The 26229-nt window shown below is 40.8% G+C and overlaps 1 protein-coding gene across 4 annotated transcripts in view; it reads left to right on the forward strand.

Annotated features, from left to right (window-relative positions):
- LOC140386851 (protein phosphatase Slingshot homolog 2-like) overlaps positions 1-25162 on the forward strand; it is a 202651-nt gene extending 177489 nt beyond the window's left edge. For all 4 annotated transcript variants that reach the window (XM_072469620.1, XM_072469621.1, XM_072469618.1 and 1 more), the window contains 5 exons: positions 1187-1233; positions 4452-4598; positions 9240-9440; positions 16997-17864; positions 19761-25162. In XM_072469620.1, coding sequence (XP_072325721.1) covers positions 1187-1233; positions 4452-4598; positions 9240-9440; positions 16997-17864; positions 19761-21842 — 3345 coding nt within the window. In that variant the 3' untranslated portion in view covers positions 21843-25162. The remainder of the gene's footprint in view (positions 1-1186; positions 1234-4451; positions 4599-9239; positions 9441-16996; positions 17865-19760) is intronic.
- Positions 25163-26229: the final 1067 nt, after the last annotated feature.

The following is a 26229-nucleotide window of genomic DNA, read 5'->3' on the forward strand; positions in this document are numbered from 1 at the left end:
TCGCATTCCTAGCATTGTTTGGCATCTTTGAATTTGTCTATATATGTGTTTCTGGAACAGACCTCTTCATTCACCTGAGGAAGGAGCAGCGCTCCGAAAGCTAGTGACATCGAAACAAACCTGTTGGACTTTAACCTGGTGTTGTAAGACTTCGTACAACGATCATTGGCAGCCATGTGAACCATCTACAAGATGCACAAAATGAAACATGCTCATAGGTTTGATGGTTGGACTGAACATAACTGGACCAACATTTATAAGGAACAGAAGAGTTAGTCTGGTGAAGTACTGCATTCCCTTTGATGTTGTAATCTGCTCTTGCATATGCTCATTTTAAAATGTGCTTATCAAGATTTTGAAGTTACTCATCAAGATTCCTTGCGCAGCACCTTCTAAACCCATGACCACTACCATCTAGAAGGACAAGAGCAACAGATACCTGGGAACATCACCACCTGGAGGTTCCCCTCCAAGTCACTCATCACCCTGACTTGGAAGTATATCGCAGTTCGTTCACTGCCATTGGGTCAACGTCCTGGAAGTCCCTTCCTGCCAGCACAGTGTTCTCCTATACCTCGGGTACTGCAGCGGTTCAAGAATACATCTCTCACCCACCTTCTGAAGGGCAACTAGGGATGGACAATAAATGCTGGCCAAGCAGCGATGCCCACATCCTGTAAATGAATAAAAAGAAACATCAGTTACTTTTGTCATTTCGCCATCAAGCCAGTCTTCTTGTGTCTAAATTTTCATTTTGGCTGTGAAACTTAAGGAAACAACAAGACTCGTATTAATAGTTGATAGTTTTGTATTATCCCGCACAGTGTTATCTTCATGCCAGGAATCCTCTGTACTATCAGCCATTAACGTTAATTTCGTTATTTGGGCTTTTTGACTGGAAGAAACGAGAAAGACTGGGAAAGTAATAGTAATACTACCAATACAGAAAACTTTTAATATACCAATCTAATCATTTAAGAATTTGATATACTTGAGTGCACATTTATTGGAAACTTAGCTTTTCTTTTGCTCAAATGCAAATGCACATCTATGCGGGAGCAGGGTGGGGAGGAAACTTAACATACATCTATACCTGAGCTGTTTTGGTAGTGTGCTAAATATCAATAAAATCTGTTTGGACTGTCCTATTTGACCTGAACCTTAGCCAGCTTATCTCTGTTTACAGGGTTCGGAGTGGAATGCATCCAATTTGGAAGATTTGCAGTGCCGAGGGTAAGTTCCCCTTATAATGAAACATGCTCATAGGTTTGATGGTTGGACTGAACATAACTGTGGACCAACATTTATAAGGAACAGAAGAGTTAGTCTGGTGAAGTACTGCATTCCCTTTGATGTTGTAATCTGCTCTTGCATATGCTCATTTTAAAATGTGCTTATCAAGATTTTGTAAGGAAGCCCAAAGTGTTGAATGTTGATTTGACACGAGAGCAAATTCTTGACCTCATTTAAAGTATTTATCCAAGTGTTATTTTTGGTCTATGTTTTCCATATGAAAACCGCTTAATATGATTCCCGGTAATCTAAAGCATTTCAGAATTTACTTCAGAAACATATGAAGAAAACTGATATATCCAGTAATATGTATTCTGAGGGAAAATAAATTTTGAGGCACTTTTAGTTCTTTTCCCTAACCCTTCAGTCTTCACATGACTGCATGACTCCCATTGTAACTCTGAGACAATATCAGATTTTCTTGTATTAATTACTCTCTTCATATTCCTGACCCCAACCCTACTTCTTTCTGTGCCCACCCCTGGAAAAATAATGCTTCCCCGAGTGTTAAATGTTTCTTGAATAGTGAGAGGTTGGGAAGTGCCGGTGTCCTTGTCCATGAGTCACTAAAAGTTGACATGCAGGTGCAGCAAGCAGTTAGCAAGGCTTTCATCACAAGGGGATTTGCGTACAGGCATAAAGATATCTTGCTGCAGTTGTACAGAGACCTCACCTGGAGTATGATGCCCAGTTTTAGTCTCCTTGCCACAGAGGGAGTGCAATGGAGGTTCACTAGATTAATCCCTGGAATGGTGGGAATGTTGTATGAGGAGAGATTGTGGAGACTAGCTCTGTATTCCCAAGAGTTTTGAAGAATGGGGTGGCCCCATTGATACTTCCAGAATTTTTACAAGGCAAGACAGGGTGGAAGTAGATAATGTTTCTCCATGTTGGTGAGTCTAAAATTAGCACATGATCGCAGGATAAGAGGTAGGCCATTTAAAGACTGAAATGAGGAGGAATTTCTCCACTCGAGGGTGATGAATCTTTAGAATTCTCTACCCCAGAGGGTTGTGAAAGCGCAATCATTGAGCATATTCAAAACTCAAATCCAAGGGAAATAGAGATGGTGCGGGGAAATGGCATTGAGGTGGCTGATCGGCCATGACCTCATTGAATGGTGGAGCAGGCTTGACGGGCTGAATGGCCTAATCCTGTTCTTGTGTTCAATTCACTTCCTACTGCACTTTAAATTCCTAATAATCTCGCCTTTGACCTACATTAAATTATGACATTTCTGTAGCCACCAATCTGCAAAATCACATTTTCTCCACCATTTTTTTGATGCCCTTGTCCATCTCTATTCTGTCATGTCCAAAGCATGCAGAATTGAAAGTCTTTGGCAAACAACCAGTTTAACGATCTGGCTGGACCACAAAAAACATTATTGGATCCATCCACAGAATCACAGTGGTTACCGCACAGGAGGCCATTTGGCCTGTTGTGTTTGTGCTGGCTCTCCAAAGGAGCAATATACTTAGTGCCACTCTTTCACCCGCCCCACCCTCAACTTTTGGTAGCCCTATATATCTTCTCAAAATATATTTTCCCTTAAGATTTGTAAACACATTTTAAACTTGCCTTCACTAATAACCTATTTTTAAAAAAAGTTGTTTCCTTTTGTGTTTTGGCAATTTGGAAGCTTATTCATAGAACCACATAATTCTTACAGTGCAGCGGGAAGCCACTTGGCTCATCGAGGCTATCCCGTAACCCCATAACCCCAGCTAACCTACACATCTTTGTGCCACTAAGGGGCAATTTAGCATGGCCAATCCACCTCACTTGCACTTTGGACTGTGGGAGGAAACCAGAGCACCCGGAGAAAACCCACCCAGACACTGGGAGAACCCAAGGCCTGAATTGAACCTGGGCCTCTGGCACTGTGAGGAAGCAGTGCTAACCACTGAGCCACCATGCTGCCCTTATTGGTAGCTTTTCTGTTAAACCAGATGTTATAGTTGTTATACTAGAGAACTTTAAATTTTCACCTGCAGATTGCAATTATTGTGTTGAAGTTGTTTTATTGTGTAAAAATTAGACGGACGATAATTACCTGCATTCCCCAATTGAAAGGAAGGACAAGGGACTGCTGAGGATGTTTACATTGGGCTAGCTAGTAGAATATATGCAAGAACAGCCTGGCTTGTACATTGTCCTGTTCTCATTTATCCTATCTGGGGAAATGCACTGTTTTTACTTGATGCTTCATCTGGTGACAATGGCAGCATGGTAACACAAGTGGCTAGGGCAGCACGGTAGCACAAGTGGCTAGGGCAGCACGGTAGCACAAGTGGCTAGCACTGTGGCTTCACAACACCAGGGTCCCAGGTTCGATTCCCCACTGGGACGCTGTCTGTGCGGAGTCTGTACGTTCTCCCCGTGTCTGCGTGGGTTTCCTCCGGGGGCTGTGATTTCCTCCCACAGTCCAAAGATGTGCAGGTTAGATGAATTGGCAATGCTAAATTGCCCTTAGTGTCCAAAAAGGTTAGGAGGGGTTATTGGGTTATGGGGATAGGGCTTAAGTGGGTCGGTGCAGACTCGATGGGCCGAATGGCCTCCTTCTGCACTGTATGGTCTATGTTATATGTTCCAAGGGGCCAGAAGCTCTCAGCATTTTCATTTTGGCATGTTTCTCAAGTTTCAGTATTGGAATTTATTTCGGCAGCAGCTATCAGTTCATTGCCATATTTGCTTGCCTCGAGCAGGTTTAGTTTTGTACTGAGTATAACTAAGCACAGATCTGTTGACTATATTCCCCTATAAAGTAGATTGCTGCAAGTTTGGTTGTGCCAGTTTTTGATTTGTAAACAGTTATGTTTCATATTCAGTAAGCTTCACATTAATTCATCCTGTTTCTATTACAATTGTTATATCTACCCCATTAATTCATCCTGTATTTTATCATAATAGCTATATCTCCCCCTGCAGGCCAATCATATTTGTTTTAGTGCTGCATTGTGTTATACCAATCTAAAAGAACGTTCTTGTACAAAATGCAAATTTGCTAAATATATTTACAATCACATTCATTTAAAATGTTTACCTTTTTAAAGGTTGATCTTGTGTACCGACAGTGGGAGTTGCATTTAATTTAAATATGTTTTGTATGGCAATGGCAGATCCTAATATGGTAATTTCTTCAATTCTTTGTTTAGGATTCAATACATCTTGAACATCACCCGTGAAATTGATAACTTCTTCCCAGGAATATTTGAATACCATAACATCAGGGTATATGATGAAGAAGCTACAGATCTGCTTGCATATTGGAATGATACATACAAATTCATCTCTAAGGCAAAGTATGTAATTAATTAGAAATCTCTCGGGTGCTGGGTGATTTTTATCAATATAGTATTTGTTTTAAATTTAAAAATCTTTATATTATATATGCATTGTCTGGGGGTAGGAGATGGTTTGACTTGTTTGCAGCATGGTTAATTCATGCGCAGCTTTTCTGGTTTTGATTTCCTTCCCCATGTAGAGTAGCATGGTAGAACAGTGGTTAGCACTGTGCTTCACAGCGACAGGATCCCAGATTCGATTCTCGGCTGGGTCACTGTCTGTGCAGAGTCTGCACGTTCTTCCCGTGTCTGCGTGGGTTTCCTCCCATTAGTCCCAAAAGACATAGAACATAGAACATAGAAAAATACAGCACAGAACAGGCCCTTCGGCCCACGATGTTGTGCCGAACCTTTGTCCTAGATTAATCATAGATTAACATTGAATTTACAGTGCAGAAGGAGGCCATTCGGCCCTTTGAGTCTGCACCGGCTCTTGGAAAGAGCACCCTACCCAAACTCAACACTTCCACCCAACACCAAGGGCAATTTGGACATTAAGGGCAATTTATCATTGGCCAATTCACCTAACCCGCACATCTTTGGACTGTGGGAGGAAACCGGAGCACCCGGAGGAAACCCACGCAGACACGGGGAGGACGTGCAGACTCCGCACAGACAGTGACCCAAGCCGGAATCGAACCTGGGACCCTGGAGCTGTGAAGCAATCGTGCTATCCACAATGCTACCGTGCTGCCCTTGAGAACAAATAAATCTACACTATCATTTTACTGTAATCCATATACCTATCCAATAGCTGCTTGAAGGTCCCTAATGTTTCCGACTCAACTACTTCCACAGGCAGTGCATTCCATGCCCCCACTACTCTCTGGGTAAAGAACCTACCTCTGATATCCCTCCTATATCTTCCACCTTTCACCTTAAATTTATGTCCCCTTGTAATGGTTTGTTCCACCCGGGGAAAAAGTCTCTGACTGTCTACTCTATCTATTCCCCTGATCATCTTATAAACCTCTATCAAGTCGCCCCTCATCCTTCTCCGTTCTAATGAGAAAAGGCCTAGCACCCTCAACCTTTCCTCGTAAGACCCACTCTCCATTCCAGGCAACAACCTGGTAAATCTTCTTTGCATCTTTTCCAAAGCTTCCACATCCTTCCTAAAATGAGGCGACCAGAACTGTACACAGTACTCCAAATGTGGCCTTACCAAAGTTTGGTACAGCTGCATCATCACCTCACGGCTCTTAAATTCAATCCCTCTGTTAATGAACGCGAGCACACCATAGGCCTTCTTCACAGCTCTATCCACTTGAGTGGCAACTTTCAAAGATGTATGAACATAGACCCCAAGATCTCTCTGCTCCTCCACATTGCCAAGAACTCTACCGTTAACCCTGTATTCCGCATTCATATTTGTCCTTCCAAAATGGACAACCTCACACTTTTCAGGGTTAAACTCCATCTGCCACTTCTCAGCCCAGCTCTGCATCCTATCTATGTCTCTTTGCAGCCGACAACAGCCCTCCTTACTATCCACAACTCCACCAATCTTCGTATCGTCTGCAAATTTACTGACCCACCCTTCAACTCCCTCATCCAAGTCATTAATGAAAATCACAAACAGCAGAGGACCCAGAACTGATCCCTGCGGTACGCCACTGGTAACTGGGATCCAGGCTGAATATTTGCCATCCACCACCACTCTCTGACTTCTATCAGTTAGCCAGTTCGTTATCCAACTGGCCAAATTTCCCACTATCCCATGCCTCCTTACTTTCTGCATAAGCCTACCATGGGGAACTTTATCAAATGCCTTACTAAAATCCATGTACACTACATCCACTGCTTTACCTTCATCCACATGCTTGGTCACCTCCTCAAAGAATTCAATAAGATTTGTAAGGCAAGACCTACCCCTCACAAATCCGTGCTGACTATCCCTAATCAAGCAGTGTCTTTCCAGATGCTCAGAAATCCTATCCTTCAATACTCTTTCCATTACTTTGCCTACCACCGAAGTAAGACTAACTGGCCTGTAATTCCCAGGGTTATCCCTAGTCCCTTTTTTGAACAGGGGCACGACATTCGCCACTCTCCAATCCCCTGGTACCACCCCTGTTGACAGTGAGGACGAAAAGATCATTGCCAACGGCTCTGCAATTTCATCTCTTGCTTCCCATAGAATCCTTGGATATATCCCGTCAGGCCCGGGGGACTTGTCTATCCTCAAGTTTTTCAAAATGCCCAACACATCTTCCTTCCTAACAAGTATTTCCTCGAGCTTACCAATCTGTTTCACACTGTCCTCTCCAACAATATCGCCCCTCTCATTTGTGAATACAGAAGAAAAGTACTCGTTCAAGACCTCTCCTATCTCTTCAGACTCAATACACAATCTCCCGCTACTGTCCTTGATCGGACCTACCCTCGCTCTAGTCATTCTCATATTTCTCACATATGTGTAAAAGGCCTTGGGGTTTTCCTTGATCCTACCCGCCAAAGATTGTTCATGCCCTCTCTTAGCTCTCCTAATCCCTTTCTTCAGTTCCCTCCTGGCTATCTTGTATCCCTCCAATGCCCTGTTAGGTAATTTGGACATTCTGAATTCTCCCTCTGTGTACCCGAACAGGCGCAGGAATGTGGTGACTTGGGGATTTTCACATTAACTTCATTGCAATGTAAGCCTACTTATGACAAAGATTATTATTATGTAGTCGCATACATTTAGCTTTATTTTATTTGTCTTGTCCCACATATTTACTTTTATTACACAATATAAAAATACACACCAGAAGATCAGTCTGGTTTTGAAGACTTTTTTTTTTAAACTAACCTGAATAGGTCCTCGAGATGTTGGGTGGTTACCAACTGTAATGGTTTTTAAAAATCTAGCCATGTCAAAATTACTGGGGGGGAAAAAAACCTGAATGTTAATATTCCCAAATAATGGATTTCTAGTGAAAGGATTTGTAATTATGGGAAATTATTTTATCATTTGATGCTCTGCCCTGAAGGGAATGTTACAAATTGTAGTTAATCTATACAGATTATCAAATACACAGTCTAATAACGAACAAACGATTGAATTTATATGGATGATATACTTTTTCTATCTTTTATACAAGCCAGGTGGGAAATGTGCAGTAATAGCAGAAATGAGGGGCGGGATTCTCCACTCCCACGCCGAAGTGGCCGCGCCGTCGTGAACGCCGTCGAGGTTCACGACGGCGCGGAACGGCCCTGGTCCCGACCGATTCAGGCCCTGACAATGGGCCAGTATCGGGGCCGCGTCATCTACCCGCGCCAGGCCTTGTCGCCCGCGTAAAAGCGGCGCCGCATAGATGACGCGGCCGGCGCCGCATAACGGACGTCATCCGCGCATGCGTGGTTGCCGTCCTGTCCAAATCCGCCCCACAAGAAGATGGGGGATGGATCTTGCGGGGCCGCGGAAGGAAGGAGGTCCTCCTTCAGAGAGGACGGCCTGACGATCGGTGGGCACCGATCGCGGGCCACCCCACATTCAAGGTGAAGCCCGGTGCAGGATCCCCCCTCGCCTCCCCACAGGCCGCCCCCCCAGCGCACGCACCGCCCACGACTGCAGCGACCAGGTGTGGACGGCGCCAGGGGGTACCCGCCGTTTTGGCCTGGCCGCTCGGCCCATCCGGGCCTCAGAATAGCGGGGGTGCCGGAGAATCGCCATTTTGGGTGTCTCCGGCGATTCTCCGGCCTGCGGCCCGCGAAACTCGACCGGGCCGTTCCCGCCGCTTGGGAGAATCGCGGGAGGGCGTCAGCCCGGCGTCCCTGGAAATTTTGGCGGCCCAGGCGATTCTCCCAACCGGCGCGGGAGTGGAGAATCGCGCCCGGGGTCTTTCCAATGCTCAAGCTTTTGAAAAATCTAATATCATGTGTTGTCTTAAAGTATGTTGTTCCTCAAGATCTTTCCTAGTTTGAAACATCAGAACCCAAGCCATTTGGCACAAAACTTTGGACTTTAGTGTCCTGAAGTTAAAACGATCATTATTTGGAAATGGAGCTAAACGTTGAGAAATCTTGAAGTAATGTTTGGTTTCCAATGTGAACAGCAAGCCATTCTAAATTTTCATTCTCAAATCCAATTTTTGAAGACAGGTTAGAATTTTAAAGATTAATACAGTTTCATGTAATGAATTCAAATTTCTACTCAAATTATTTTGTGGACGATGAGCCAGACCTATTGTTAAATTAAATTGTACTAATTACAACTGTCAAGAACAAATTGTGATTGGGTTTGCATCTTTATCAGACTTGCTTGTAGTTACCTGGATGTGAATTTAACTTTAAAAATAAAATCTTTATTTCAAACCTCCAAATTAAGCTTGAATTCTGAACAGATAGAGTTAATCATACTAGGAAAAATACTTACCAAATTAAAAGTATGCCTGTTCTTGAACTATCTTTAATTGTACAAAGATGAAGATACGGAGCATGTTTGGGTTGACTGATAAATTCCCATTGCTGTACAGTGTAGACGTGCACTTTTTAAATTAATTGGTATGTTAAGTTTTGAACACTTACTATAAATGCCATAATTCTAAGACTCAACATCTCGAGTTACCACGTCACCTTTAGAAAATTTTGAACATATATTTATTTTTCCATCAGAAAAAATGGTTCCAAATGCCTTGTTCACTGTAAAATGGGCATCAGCAGGTCTGCGTCCACAGTAATCGCATATGCAATGAAAGAATACGGCTGGAACTTGGACAAAGCTTACAGTTATGTGAAGGAGAAACGGACAGTTACAAAGCCTAATATCAGCTTCATGCGACAACTGGAAGAGTACCAGGGTATCTTGCTAGCTAGGTGGGTACATCCATCTTAGATAAGCCTTAATTTACAATATCAGATGTGTGCTATGTCTTGTCTGTCTTTACTTTCTTGATTCACATTTTCTTTCCTCTATTTATCTCCTGGCACACACACACACTGGATTGGGTCTGATAGAACGGCAGGCAGGGCAGCCATGTACATCTCCAAGACTTCCACTGATGATGCTCTAGAACCAGGTGCTGCAGTGGAACCCAAGGTAGAGCCACAGCCAATTTTCCCTCTCTCCTAGTCAGCTGCGCACCTTGTGTCTGCACGGTCCTCAACCAGACAAACCAGGTGTGAGATTACCAACTCGCTGTGAGTGGAAATGTCAAACCAAATTATGATTTGAACCAGGGTTTCCCATTCTGACTGGTTTCATTGGAGTGACCTATCCGAAAATAGAAATACAAGATAACAATGATTAAATTCCTTCAATGCAAACCACAATAGGGGCAAGTTCCATGAACTCCAGCCTCCATTCTCATTGTGCCCTGCAGTACTCAACGTGTTCTTGTAGTTTTGTTTTATTTGTGGAAAATATTATGTTGTCAAGAGATAATTCAGTTATGTGATTAGTGATCTACTACCCAAGACCTCTATGATTAAAACACAGTCTTTCTGTTACTAACTGAGTATGGTATAATAACCATTTATATTTTAAATGGAAGATCTGTGGAGTGGAACATGAAGCTGGTGTAAGGTCTTCTCGGAGGAACAGTTCTAACTAGTGAGCTGGAGACAGAGACAGTTTAACTTTGGTTTACTTAATATTAGTTTGCTCCCTATCTTTATTTATATATACACACACACACACACTCCACCCTTCCAGGAAACACAAATTCCTGAATACTTTACTTGTCCAAAACAAATTCCTGAATGCTTTACTTGTCCTAATTTGTTTTGGACTGTTTGAACCAGACATTTTATTGCTATCCACTTCATATTTTACTCATATCGTTTATATCTACTGAATCACCAAGAGCATTGCTACCACTGATCTAATTATTTAACCTGAAGTGCCTCAAAATTGTCTTTTGTGTCTCCCTGGTTTTTTGACCTGGCTAAACATTAAATTTGATCCATTTTGAAACTTTGGTTAGAGCAGGAATTTGGGTTGGGACTAATGTAATTTTAATAGGTATCATACTGACCTCTTTTGGGGTGTTTTGACCCAGTTTAAAGATGGCAATATGAAAATAACACACACATCCACTTGAACTAGAACATCATCCTGAAGTACACTAAAGCTTCTAGATTTTGTTCTTAAAAGCTTGGGTTGTGCCTGGAGAAGAGTAGCTTGGAATAGACATGTTTCCATCAGTATTCCATCTCATCACTTGTTTGGTATAATAAATGTGATGCAATAGGTTGGATTGAGTGTTGCACAAAACATACCCCTCTTCTCCCCCTCCACCACCCTCTTTGCTACTACGTGTTTTGTTTCAATGTACTAAGTAAGTCTAATGATAAAACACCGTTTTAGAACTGTCTGTCTGCCACTGAAGACAAACTGCTTTTGCATTGGGACTCAAATTTTGTAACGGATGAGATGTGTTCATGTTGACATTGTAGGCTTGCAACGTTTATTTGGACCGAAAATAATGATCCATGCTCACTGAACTGGTTTCATCATACCTCTCCTGATTAACTTGTGTGTATATCGCTGACCCATACAATGGACTATTGAATTCTAGTCCCAGGGAAAATTCTAATAAAGAGTTCATACAAATTTTCACCTTAATACAGCTTTAGGTAAATCAAGCACTGCACAAATAAATTTGTATTGTTTCCAAGAAAATATCGTGCTGCATTAGTATATCCAAAAATAGTTGTTGAACTACCTGAAAATATCTTGTTTGAATTAACTTCCTACTGTCAACACTTAACCTTTTACATATTATGGGTGAGAAAAGGTAGGTCGAGTTTAATGCGTAAATGGTAGTCCAAATTTTCCTTCATTAATTCCATGAAATATTTGAAGACTAACATAGGGGAAACTTTTTTGCAGCTCAATGTTCTCTAATTCTACTTTGTGTCATTGTGTCTTGAGCTCACAGTTTATGTTTTTGTGCCAGTAGAACAGGAAATGCTGATTTTGTTTTTATAAACTGAAGCCTATGGTATAAATTCAATGCTTGGGAGTTTAAGCACTTTTTATTAACTTGCGGAAGCTGTATTTTATAGTTATCAAAAATGATGCCGCACAGCCTTCCATTTCCTTCACACAATCTTCACGTGAAACTCTAGCCAGTCCAAGAATTGGGACATTCCCATCGATTAACAAAGGGAGAATTGATCACCTACATTGAGGTGTATTCTAACATCATCTCATAGTGTTAATGTTAGAATGATTTAGTATCCCAACCAAAGGGTTGACAGAATGGATAGTTTTTTATTTTGCTTGAATTGGGAAGTCTAATAACTGAATATCATTGCAAGCAATCAAATTCAAGATTTGACAACCTAATTTTTAGTTTTATCTTAACAGTTGCTCACAGCATGCCTAAACTAAGTCATTCTTTATAGCTTATGATTAAAAGACCAGCTTCCACCTCTCGTACAAGTAGTGAACCTATGGCCATAAGATCTGCATTAGCTAATTGACAGTGGAATATAAACGGTAAATCTTAACTTGAGCTCAATATTGTTTCATACCTTAATTGTGATAAATTGTTGTTGAAATAGAAGATTTTGAGTTGGTGCTTTTTGAGAGTAAATGCAGATTGTGAGTGAACATTATTTATAGCTCCCTTATTAATAGCAAAACCATAAAATGCCCTATTTGTTTGCCCCTCCATAGTATTCTACAGATCATCTCCTGTGTTAACAGCTAAAAAAAATTACAAAACAGTAAATTGCATTTCTGTTGGTTTATTTTTATTGTATCACACCAATTACCCCTGTGGACTACTGCAGCATTCTGACATCGTGCTAAATAATAAAGTAATAGGTATGCTGAAAAATAATAAATACAATTTTGGCCTGTAATTGTATCTGCAGCAATATGAAGTACAATAAAGTACCACATATGTCAGGAGTTGCCGAAGCAATTTGGGATGTTCGGTTACACAAATTAAATGGTGTTGGGAGTGATGTATTAACATGGCGGAGGATTGGCTGCTGATAGGAAACAAAGTTGAGATAAATGGGCAATTTCAAGGTTGGCAAACTGTTACGAGCAGCGTGCCACAGGGATCACTGTTGGATCTTCCAAATATTTCAATCTTTTTATTGACTTCGATGAAAGGGTTAACTGTTTAATAGCCAAATTTGTTGTTGATACAAAGATATGTAAGAAAACAAGTTGTGCTGAGGATAGTCAGCGAAGATCCAATGGATAGGTTAAGTGAGTTATCAAAATATTTGGCAGATAGCAGTATAATGTGAGAAAATGTGACGTTGTTCACAATGGCAGGAAGAATAGAAAAGCAGAATCATATTTAAATGGAAAGAGACTGCAGAATGTTGGAATACAGAGGGATCTGGAATTGCTTGTACATGAATCACAAATCGTTAGCATGGAGGTACAGCAAGTAATTAGCAAGGCAAATTGAATGTTGGTCTTTATTGCAAGGGGGGGTGGGGTATAAAAGTAGAGAATCTTTGCTGCAACTGTACAGGACATTGGTGAGACCGCACATGGAGTACTGTGTACAGTTTTGGTCTCCTTGAGGAAGGATATAATTACATTGGAAGCAGTTCAGAGAAAGTTCATTAGGCTGATTCCTGTTATGAAGGGGTTGTCATAAGAAAAGGTTGAGCAGATTGGGTCTATATCAGTGGAGTTTAGAAGAATGAGAGGTGATCTTATTGAAGCACATAAATTCTGAGGTGGCTTAATAAAGTAGATACTGAGAGGAGGTTCCCTCCTGATGGGGAATCTAGAAGTAAGGGGGCCCAGTTTAAAGATAAATCATCTCCTGTTTAAGATGGCGATGAGGATTTTTGTTCTCTAAAAGGGTCATTCGTCTTTGGCATTCTCTTCCACAGACCCGTGGAGATCGGGTCATTGAATATATCCCAGGCTGCGTTAAACGTTTGCCCAAAGTTGGTAGGTTGAACATGCATCGCCTCAGGGAATTTCATTTATTCTTAAAGGAAAAACAATATAGGGAAAAGAGTGAATGGATGAAAGAAAAGCTTGAAGATTTAATTAGAAGCTGAGGAAACCAAGTTTAATTTTTTTTTAAATTTTAGAGTACCCAATTCATTTTTCCAATTAAGGGGCAATTTAGCGTGGCCAATCCACCTACCTTGCACATCTTTGGGTTGTGGGGGCGAAACCCACGCAAACACGGGGAGAATGTGCAAACTCCACACGGACAGTGACCCAGAGCCGGGATCGAACCTGGGACCTCGGCGCCGTGAGGCAGCAATGCTAGCCACTGCGCCACCGTGCTGCCCTCCAAGTTTAATTTTAACTATGAATAAATGTTTCTCACCTAGAAAATGTATCCGGTGGGTTCAATTGATACCAGTCTGTTTGGGATATTAATTTTACAAATTTAGCAACACACTTAAATGCTGAACATCCCAACAGACCTCTCATAAAAAGCCCACGAGATAACGAATAATGGACACCAAGCAAGTGGTAGAAAGGGAGGTAGCTGAAAATGCAGTTCAGGTGTTAAAATGGGCATTTTGAAGGTAGGGAGAGATGGAATAGTAAAGTGGTTTGATTCATGATGCCTGAAGATTGCTTTACCGCTTGCACAAGGGCATAGAAGGGGGTTTGGACTCAAATTCAGTTTCTATTTCAAAAATCAAGCTGGGCGCAAGTTTAGAAGGAAGAAGAAATTACCTTAATTGTTTTTAGACGTGGATCAGAATAATCACCTTGCTTGCTGAGCTACCATTTCTCAGTACAGTTTTGTATTTGCACTTGCACTGCTTCCATTTCTTATTTGAGGTCTGGGCTGGGTTTTCTAACTACATGAGACTCATCCAAAAGTTTGTTTTGGTTTGTTGTCGAGATGTTTTTATTTGTGTGTAACCATGTTTCATTACAGAAGAATTTTGATAATGTTGCATCATCACAGGGAAAGCTTGTGTTTAACGTATTAGATTACAAACTACTGAACTTTGTTTCCCTGATGAGTACTTGAATTCACATGTTCCCATATCCCAAAATAGTCACTATTGTATAACAGGAAAGATGATACTAATACAAACAACCTGCTTTTATACAACCACTTCAATGAACAGGGCTATAGTACGTTTAAACAAATATGTTAGATTGGGAAGTTACAATTTTAATCATTTAGGTTTTCGATGCAACTTATTTGGAACTGTGGATACTTTTAACACTATCTGCAGGATTGTAAGCTTTTAGTTTCCTGCTTAGCATACTTTGCTGGTATACACTAGAATGTAATTACAGTATCTTCTGTTAAAAGTCAGAAATGTTCCTGTTTATGGTTGCCCATTTATACAGTATTTCTGTGTTCCTAAGTGGGAGCGTCACGAGGTTTGTGTACTTGAAAGTTTGTGATATTGTCTGCTTACAAGAATTCTGCCATACACTCCTCTGAACACTTGCCCTCTATTAATTTGCCTATGACAGACAAGAGCGGGTGTGGAGTAATAGGGAACAGTGCTTAGAATTAAATACAGGAAAGCATTCCCAATACTTTGGCCAGGGTTAACCCACCCCCACCACCACCATGCGGGTTTTCTGGCGGCGGAAACGACTTACCATTTGCTGGTAAGTCAAACTGCCAAAGTCGATGGCTATTTGCAATACTCGCCTGCCCAGCAGCCGGGGGGGCCCACCTTGGGGGGGGGGGGGGGGGGGGGGAGAGATCCCGCCGGCAGAAAGGGCCGGATAATCCTATCCTTTGTGTGTACACCCTTGGCTGCTTTTTTTTTCCGGGGGTGGGGGGCAGCAAGTCAGCCTTGACAAAGAAAGAGGAGAACGCAACTTATTTAATTTGGACTCCTAAAGTGCGTTTGGGACACTGTTGTGAAAGGGAGGTGGAAGCTGCTGGCTCCATGTTGTTAACTGCCTTTTTAAACTACTGTCAGCAGTAGCAGCAGTTCATTTTTCTTGTTTTCCCATTGTCCACATTAATACTGATAGCTTGAACGTTTACGCATGAAGATAGTCTAATTTATGTCACTGCTTAGATATTCTTTTCAAAAGCAGCAAGATAAAGTGTACCCAAAAACCAGTACATTTTGGGGTTAATACAATCTATTTACATCTTTCATCTACAGATGCGGGACTTATATGGATGACCTGGTTGCTTTATTTTCTTGGCATCAACAGGTATTCAGTAAAGAAGTCCACGCTTAGTAGTGAGTTAGGAATGCTTTGAATTATGTTAGCCTTCTAATGAGGCTTGTATGATAAACTAGTCTCTTTTCATCTTGCAGAATTTTGTGCAAATGCTATAATATTTTTAATAGCTACTCAAAAGATTGCTCCCGCATCTCCAAAATTGGATCTGGAGAGTCCATTATTTTTTTCTTTTTGCAAATAACCTAAAGGTTAGGGTTGCTTGTTTTGTTTTCTCATTTTATTTTATCAATCGCCCACCTCACTTGTCAGTTACCAGGGACTGTCCCAAAGTGTCTCCAGCTAAATAGAAAACGAATGATAGGGAGCAATAGAGCAGAGGCACAGTGGTCAGCACTGCTGCCTCACAGCGCCAGGGATCCGGGGTCAATTCCGGCCTTGGGTGACTGTCTGTATGGAGTTTGCACTTTCTCCCCGTGTTTGCGTGGATTTCCTCCCACAGTCCAGAGATATGCAGGTTATGGGGATGGGGCGGGGAGTGGGCCTAGGCAGGGTGCTCTTTCAGAGGCTCGGTGCAGACTCGAAGGGCTAATGGCCTCTTTCTGCACTGTAAGGATTCTATGGAGGGGAAAAATATATGGATTCTGTAAATCTGTCACCAGATCATTCTGGCTGCTGCAGCTGATTCTACCCAACAGGATTTATTTACACTTTGGATTCTTGGAACTATTTTTCTTTACTCCATTGTCAACTTGGCTCAATGACTTGGACTCACCTTATTCTGGATTAGGATATTGTCAACACAAGCCCCTTTAGGATTTGAGTACATCGTCTAGACTGACACTCCAGTGTAATTCAAGAGGAGTACCGCATTACTGGTGATGATGAAAATTAAACTGACCCTCTCTCCCTTTGTATTCCGATAGTTGTTAGTAATCCTGAGCATTCCTACCTCAACCTGTTAAGAATAAATCAGTAGGTACTTTTTTTGCTATTTGAGGGATCAGTGTTCAAAATGGAAGCTGTGTTTAAGCAATGAGAGTCTTGACATTTCAAAGAATTATTGTAGTTTAAATGTTTTGGGACATTTGAGAGGCTGTTGGTTAAATATAGCTAGGAAAAGAAGTGAGCGCTATACTTACGCCTGCATTACACTGACTGCATCTGGAAACTAATTTGGGTGGAATGTTTGAGGTATGTCTCTCTGATTGGGAACTAAATAACCACATGTTGTATAAGACCGAGAATATTTTGCTTTGATATAAGCACTTTTATTTAAACTATTCCTCTTTATTTTCTTTTAATACAGCAAGCAGCGGCACAATAAGCTATGGCGATCGCACTCTGACAGCGATCTTTCTGATCACCGTGAGCGTATTAATAAATCTACTGTTGACTTAAACAGAAGGGACAGTACTTCCACTACAGAAATGCCAACTGATCCACTTACTGAACATCTATTTCAGTCCCAATTCTCAGATGTCCTAGATATAATTTTACCTGGAGCCCATGAGGATAAAAATGAGATAACTTTTAGAATCGATGCAGAGAATGAAATGCCTTTAAGCTGCCAACCCGATGACTTGCAGAACAACACATCTTCTGCAACAATGCCCGTGTCAGTGACCTCCAATGGAATCACCAAGAGTTGTGCAGGTTGCAGCTCAGATACTCTGCCTCTCCTTGGCTGCCACCCTAACAAATCAGAAGAAGTCTCGTCACTGAATGGACTTTTCTCTTCATCTGATTGTTCCATGGTGTTGACTGATTTAGAAGTGGGTGAATCAGAAAAAGATGTTAGTTTGAACTCGAACAACATTTCAGCGCCATTACTTGAAACTGCACCTCTGTTAGAAGATCATAAAACTTCACAGGAACTGGTTTCTCCAGTTTCACCACCAAACATAGATGCCGGAATTTGCTTAAGTACTGATCGAATTGACTTCTTTAGTGCCAGAGAAAAATTCATTGAGCTTTCACAGGAGAATGGGGCTCGAGCCCAATCACACACAAAAACTGAGGAGCTGGGTGGAGGCAAATGCTGTGCCACAAAAGTGGCTGCACAGGAAACCCTTGAGAAAGAGCAAGAAATTGCAAATGGTCAGGAACAGATTTCATGGGATAACGTGGCTCATGCAAGAGACAAATGTATGAATAATGATGCAAAATCTAATAAGGTAAAAATGTCCCATACATTCAAAATATTTCAGCTTGAGATGCCAATTATTTGAATTTTTAAAAATATTTTTAATTTCTATGAACTGTGTTCTTAAAGCATTATCATTTTTGGTCAAATTGCATCTGTTTTCCATTATATTTTTGTTCTGACTTAGTTCTCTTTCCAGTATGGTTAATATGTTGCCAAATACGTTGGGAGACCTATGTTGGGCTTGAAGACTTGTCATTCTATTTTCTAAAATGGGGTTTGAATCCATCCCAGTCTGATGAATTGCAAGTCTCTCTTTCTCTCTGCCACTTGTGTGAAATTAATTTAGGTCATGTGCAATCCAGCTCCTATTGTTTATAAGCCCCGAGGATAAAACGGCCCATGTTTAACACTGTTGTAAATTCTAAGAGTGTCAGAATTTAGGACATGAAAAATAAAACATTGGTGCAGTTGGCAGCAGCTTTCAGAGTTGGACCATGTTGGAAAGAATAAACCTGGAAGAGGTTTTGCTAAAGGCTGTCTTCCAGCTGTACTCCTTAAAATGCTTGATGCTCCTACTGGATGGCATCTGTAGAAAGCTGCTCTGTACGATAGCACTTGCACATGTCTTGTCTAGAGCACACAAAAGGCCACAATAGACACATTCGTATGTGATACTGTACTCATTCCTGTTGATGACAACTTAATCTTGTGTGCTTTAGTACTGACCAATTCATCTCTGAAGTATGCTTGGGTAGGAAGAGTCCTGCTTGACTTCCATTTGGGATAGGGTTTTATCATAATGGGGGGAGCAGCGAGGAAGAGAATTTGAAGTTTCAAGATGGACACTAATGTTTTATTTAAGTATTTCTTATTTCATCAGTATTCATGTGATTTAGGGTTTCCCAAACTTTTTAAGTATGGAACTCCTGGTGACCTCCCAAGTGCATCAGGGAACCCCCAAAATTTTAGTAATGTCAATGACCCTTTTTGCTGCGAAATAGGTGCGAACACAGAAATAAAATGTAAGCAGGTCTTTTCTAGCTATATCTATGCATATATTAGGAATTAGGATGAGGCACAAGGTCACATATACATTTATCAGCTACATGACCACAAATACATTTATCAGCTACATGGCTCCTTGAACATTAACCCCTGGAGGTAATACAGTGAGTAATCTGGTAATGATTAAAAAGTTCTCTTACTAAAAATATTTAAGTCTTAGTTCTGTCATTTTTAATGGGATGAGTGATGCTGGAAAGCTGATACTCATATTGGACACACGCAACTCTCTCCCTCACACAAATACACATACCCACCCCTTCCCACACACTTTAACCCCTCTCTCAAGAGATATTCTCTCACTCCTCACACACACACGCACACTCACCCATTCCCCCCCCCCCCCCCCCACACACAAACACTACCCTCACACTCACCCCTCTTTTATCTTGCTCCGAGGTCTGCTCGGCCCTCTCCCCTGTGCTCCGATGTCAGCACTGGATGAGAGACACCCCTCTCCCCCCCCCCCCCCCCCCCCCCCCCCCCCCCCCGATGCCCGTGTTGGACAGCCCCCCTTTTCAAAGCTCGCTCTGGCGTCTGCTCTGCATTCCCTTCTGAGGCTATCTCTTCCCATCATTCCTCTGTCCAAGCTTGTCTAACTGAGTAGACAACAGCTCTGCAGTATTTTTCAAAATGTTTCAAATGCAATCCCCCCCAGGACACTCCCCCAGACCCTAGTTTGGGAGCCCCTGGTGTAATTGAGTATTGTATATTTTGTGGTAAAGTGTGTAAACTTCTTTGAAAATTATCCCTTGGTATTTATAATCAAAAGTGCTTACCTCTCTGGGGTGGTGTTTGCACACTGATTCAGAGATTATGGAAAAGATATATGGTTGTGCTCATTTTGTTTTCTCTTCCACAGGAAAATCTGATTTCAAAATCGTCCAGCAAGAAGTCTTCCTTAACAAGATCTCAGTCATTAAATGTTATTTCTGTGAAAGAAATAGTGACGGGAATAGAATCTAGCCAGAGTTCAGGCTTGTGCCAAAACAAGATGGAAAGCGTTGCCACTAACCAGACCCAAACACCAAAGAGGAATACAGTTCATGAACTACCATCAGATTTCCATTGGCTTTCTGAAAACGGTAGCACTGCAAAAATCCTTTCTGCAAACAACTCTTCAGTTGCAGAAAACGATTCCAAAAAAGTGAGTGATTTGTTTGAAGCCAAGGACAATGCATGTCTTCAGATGCATTTAACAGCAAAGAGCTATGAGGAATACCTGGAGTCGGACATTAAAGAGTCTGCACAGGATGGAAGTGTATGTCCCGAGCAGGTGCCAAAATGGTGTCCTGGCTCAGTAAAACGTGCAACTCAGGAGTTTGAAGAAAGATTAAAACAAGAGCAAGAGCATCAATCATTGGTAACGTTACCAATCCGTAAAAATTCCAAAATTGATGGAGCTACAGCTGGTGAATTTATGGCAACAAACAAGAATGAGGCTGTCTCTCCTGAATGTTTGTCATTTGAACTTGATGCATCTGAAAATCAAGAATCAGTCTTGCACTCGCAGTTGTGTGTGACAGAGCATCCGTTAGAATCAAGACTGCAAATGGAACAAGCTGAACCTGGCTCTTTGAGCACTGTGGAACATAGGAACATCCACTCTTCTGAAGCCCCTGGAGAACTGGATTCATATACCCAGCTTCCAAAGAAAATTGAGATAATTGAATGCACCCATGTATTTAAACCACCAACATCTCAAGAAGACCGTGTTACCCTTTCCTTGACACTAGAAGAAAAGATCCTCATTGAGGATGAAAAGATCATCATTGAAGATGAATCTTTGGGAAAGGAAGATGAGGCCATCATCCAGTCTGCAGATGATCTTGAAATAATAAAAAACACCGATATTCCATGCCAGCCACAACTGTTACCATTCTTGGACATTGTAGGTTTGGCTCAAACCCACAACAAAGAAATTGAAGGAAAGACCTTCAAATACAGTAGTCCTTCAGAAGAGGTTGACTACTTCTCGGATTATGAAATTGCTTTGTTTGTTAGTGATGCAAAATGTTTGCCATTAAAAGACTTGGAGTGTCAAACACATGTACTGCACCTGAAAGGTGTTACAGAGTCAAGTACAGATACTGATGCTGAGATCCTTGGTAAGGAAACGTCGGGGCTTCAGGAAGCTGACACCAAAACTACAGCTTTGCAAAGAGCAGAAGATGGCTACATTACTCTGCTGAATCATGAGGATTTGGAGTTGAGTTTCAGCAGATTTGATGCAAGTATCAGAGAAATGCAGGCGATGTTAAATTTTTCAAATCTTGATCATGATCTTAGCCATGGCTCCAGCAGTGACACCATAAATTATCTTAGTAGTACCCTGGGGGTTAGTAATCAGCGATCAATGGAAATTGAAACTAAGATAAGGCAGGCAGGCCTCACAACTCCATCACAGATGAAACGTTCAGCATCTATTGCTAAACTGGGCTACCAGGAGCTTTCAAGAGATGATTTAGTTAGAAAAGGCGTGAATAGTTCTGAGACTTGCCAAGCATTTTCTGACTCTAACCATAACCTACCACGGACCATGCAAAGTCCAAGTGAGTACAGAACTGAATGTGCTGTGAAAGGTGAGCCCAGCAAAAAGAAATGTATTTCTATCTCTATTCTCCAGCAAGATCCTCGACTCACAATGTGTTCTGCAGAGCAGCTTGAAGCATCAAAAAGTATTGTACAAAGCAAGCCTGTAGAGAAGCCTTTAATGCAATATGCCAAAACAGTTGAGTCAACCCAAGAGGATCCACTGGCAAGTACAGAAGAGAATCTTCCACAGATAAAGCCTTCCTCTCCTTCTGACACAGACGCACCCTATCCCACCCCACTGACAGCTATAGCACCCCGACAACACCATCATAGAAATCAGCCTTTAAAGCGATTAAAAACGGCAATTGAGAAAAAACGCACAACCAATCCTTTTTATAATACCATGTGACCCTAAACCCAAAAGCTAGGCTTCCCTATGAGAGGCAGGTGTTTTTCAAAGGAACATGCACTTTACAATTTGTTTTCTATATGTTAAATGTGGGTTTTATTTTCTTGACTGCATGTTAGACTCCTCGCTTACTTTATTTCTGTACTTGGTTTTGACTTTAAAATTGTATGAAACCAAGCCCTTTAACTACATGATCTTATTTAAAAGAGCACACCAGCTAACACTGAACACGCTTGCAGTTAAATCAACCAATCTGTTGTTTAACATACCTCTAATTGAAATCAGGGAAAAACTGCTCCATGTGATAAGGTCTGTTCTACTTTACAAGTGTGATGTCACATTTTTGCTTCTTATTCTTTCCTATTGTACATTAATCTAATCCTCCTGCTGACAGGAAATGCCGACCATTATGATTTTATTGCATCACCACCTTTACTGGTACAATTCTGGGCTTCTCTTTTCTTCCCCCTCAAAACTACTCTTGTGTAGTCTTATGAAAATGGCTGTTGAGCCCTTGGAGATTATTCCATGTGTTATAGTAAAACATGGTGTACATCAGAATCTAGATTGCACTATCCCTTAATCATCCCCAGGCTTGCTTAAAGTAAAATTGAGATCAGCTCTCTTTGCAGGGCTATACAGAGACTGTTAGCTACAATATTTTTGATCTGCTGAACTCCCCTCATTTTCCATCACTATGAAATGGGTTTACAAATTGTTTTTGTGTTAGTTTGTGTGTTCCTTTTAAGGTGGTCGACATTCAGGGTTAATGTGAATTATTACTTGAACACTGCTGTGGGCTTTTGATAAGACCTTCCACAGCAGCTTAAAGGGGAATCCTTGTAATAACTGTTCTCTGCCTTTTCTTTATCTTATTTTGTGTATTCTACCCCTAAAGTGCCATCTGTTGGTCCCATTGGAAGGACAAAAATTCATCCTGTGTAACCAACCTTAAGAGGAAATCACTTTTGAATGTGATTTCTCCTTTAAAGAGAAGTGATTTTTTTTTTTAGTTTTATAAATCTCTGGTTTGTATTTTGTTAAAGGGGTGAATCTAAATTCACTATCTTCACTCCTGCTACATGTATAATACTCAACTTTCTCCACTGAACCCCACCCCGTCTGGGAGTACACTTTGATAAGGCCAACAATTCCTATTTTAAACTGGAACTATTTTAATTGCAATATGCCATCTACTTTTACTTCAATTTGGTTACAGCAGTATCAGCATTTTCCTTGGATCGATAAACACTTGTACTGCTAGGAATGATTTATATTGCTCCATCTGATAATACTGCAATGCTAGACATTATACTGGATACTAGTGGAAAATAAGTTGAGAATATTGGTCGTATCTTTGTAATAATGATTTTCTCTCATGTACATAAAGTTTGCAAATGCGATTGTTTTCCTGCATTCTCATCTAGTCTTGTTGATGTTCTGTACCACCTCTTAAAATTGCACAATAATACTTGTGTAATAAAAGCTGTAAGCCCTGCTCATATTCCATACATTAAATTGTTTATCTAATTTTAAACAACAAACACAGAACTTCGGCAGAACTGCTAATTACATTTTACGTAGTCATTATTAATGTACTCTTGGGGTTAACTGGGATATCCTGGATATGTGTATCTTAATTAATTAAAAGTCTATGTAACTGGCATAAAACAATAAGCATAAACACCATTCTAATAGATTGAACCAATCTCAATCACTTTGAGAAATAATTGTGAAAAAAGCTGTGATGTCTAAAACACATTCATTAGAAATGAAATTTAAATCATGATAAAAGAGCAAAATGATTGGAATTTTGGGTTCCAGCTATAATTAGCATCATTTGCTCTCTCTGTCTAAGAGAGCCACGTTTGTCTTTTTGGAAATCTACATTGCATGCTTTTTTGGATATGCAAATGTTCATGATCCCTTTCAGTGAGTACATTGCTGCCAGTTCCAACTCGGAGAGTGGGTGAAGGCTGTGTGCCTTTAACCACTATCACATGCACAGTTTTTATGATCAGGTGACCCTTCCAGCAGAGTAGTTTGATGATACCATTTACTTTGTCACTATCTTGCTGGCAATCGCATTTCATCTAGTGCCTCATCTCAGTACTGAACCCAACTCAAGTCACAGCAACCTGAAGCACATGCAGCTAGTTGGGATGGGTTTGCACAATCATTTAGGCTACTGGGCTGTTGTTGACATGTGTTTGATTTTCAAAATTCCTGATCAAGGTTCCTTCCTGTCCTCCTAACCTGAAGTCATGCAATTAATCACTGCTTTCAAAAGCACAGCAAAGTAAGCAGGATGTTCACAATTTGTCCTGACGTTTTTTAAAACTGCAACCTCTACAAGCTCCTAGTACTGCTGTATATCCAGTTTTGTCTAATTATAGCTTCCATTGTAAATTAAAGAAGGATGTTAGACTGATAACCAAATTAATTTTGTCTGGAACATGATGTGAAAGTATCTGCTAAGAGGATCAGACAGCACATTGCTCAGAGTTTGAATACAGATGTCATGAGTCTGGAGCCTGCTATTGGAATTTGTTTTTCAAACCACTGCAGTTCAACAACTTTTAAAGGGCATTTTTATATAAAGCAATTATATGTGGTCTTTTTTAAATGTGGTTATTATATTGTTTACATTGTGAATATTTGAGCTGTACATTTTCTTAACTTATAGCTGTACCCTACATGCTGTGTGTGCCGTCTATTGCCTTGGCATTCAGTTTTCACATTTGGTTCCTACTTGTGAAACTGATTTTTACACCATTGTTTGTTCAAACAAAAATGTAAATTATGTGACTGCATGTGCTGTATGGATACAACTTCATTTTAAAGTCTTTGTTTTTGTAATACAGTAGTATGAGTACCACAGACGTCGCTTTTTAAAATCTAGTACATTTTCTTCAGCCTTATGGCACAACCTTTCAAGACTTATCATAGTGCAGAATATTTGTTTTGGCACAAGTCATGACCGTGCCTTCAAATAAAGCTGAACAAAACATTTAGGATGGATCAAGTAGAAACGCTTGACAATTAATTTTGTTCCACAAGCTCTGTTGTGCAGGCTGTAATTTTCACTTCATGACTTAACTTTGTGAGGCTTAGTCCGTCCACTTGACAATTTGAAGTTTCTGTCACTGGTCCTACACTTCATGTTAGATTGTCACTGTATGCTATTTTGCATTATGGGATGTTCCACTGTACAATTTTTTTTTTATTGCAAGTGTGCTAAGTTGCTTAATGTGAAGTAATGCACTGTTGTATGAAGTACAATGTTCTTGTTACAAAATTAATAAATTTTTATTTTGGAGGATGAATTTCCTTTTTTTGTTATTTGGAGTGTTAATGAAATGCAAACGGTAAAATGCTAGCAGCATATAGCTCAGTCAGTATCTGAAATAGAAAATTAACACGCAAGCAACTCTGGGTAATGATTTACATGTTTTAAATTTTATATGTAAATTTGAAACTATCCTGTCCAGAAGGACTGCATCTTAACTATTATTTGATCTACCTTCAGCTGGGCTGGTTTAGCTCAGTGGGCTAGACAGCTGATTTGTGATGCAGAAAAAGGCCAGCAGAAAGGATTCAATTCCCGTACCAGCTGGGAATTCTGAATTCTCCCTCTGTGCACTCGAACAGGCACCGGAATGTGGCGACTAGGGGCTTTTCACAGTAACTTCATTGCAGTGTTAATGTAAGCCTACTTGTAACAATAAAGATTATTTATTTTTATTTGGCTCACTCAAGCACAACCTTTGTATCCTGATTGCATTAAGCTACAAACCCCATGAGCTATTCATCACAAAAACTACCCATTTCCACCATAATATTGGTGCACCTGTCCATACATACTCTACCTACACGTTTTTTCCACCTCCAACCTAGAACTCAACCACATTCAGTGGCCTCCTGAACTCCTCCATACACAAGAATCCTAGAAAAACTCCTTTGCCCATTCTGTATAAATTTGCAACCACCACTACTTTCATTGCTAGCCTCCACCTATCTCAATTCATTCAATCCTCTGCTTCATGGCTGTGAAATTCCCTATAGTTTTGCTGCCTAATTCGTAATCTCTACTTTTATTGCCTGATCTACTACCCATTGCCAGTCCTCCCACCTTGTGTTCCTGATCAAAGTTAGGTGGGCACTGAAAATATGATGGTTTGGCTTGACCTTGTCAGACTTTTTTTTCGGGGGTGGGAGAGAAACTTACATGGGGGAGAATTCTACAGCTAGCCTAGCCCAATGATTGACAGTTAACCATTTTTCGAATCATGCTGGAGAATCTAACTTCATAACACACAAAAATAAGGCTGAGAGGAAGTACATCATTTTTTGTGGTGCTGACAGAGGTATAGGGAAACTTCTATAA

The sequence above is a fragment of the Scyliorhinus torazame genome, chromosome 12, assembly GCF_047496885.1.
Source record: "Scyliorhinus torazame isolate Kashiwa2021f chromosome 12, sScyTor2.1, whole genome shotgun sequence".
In the NCBI taxonomy this organism is placed as follows: domain Eukaryota; kingdom Metazoa; phylum Chordata; class Chondrichthyes; order Carcharhiniformes; family Scyliorhinidae; genus Scyliorhinus; species Scyliorhinus torazame.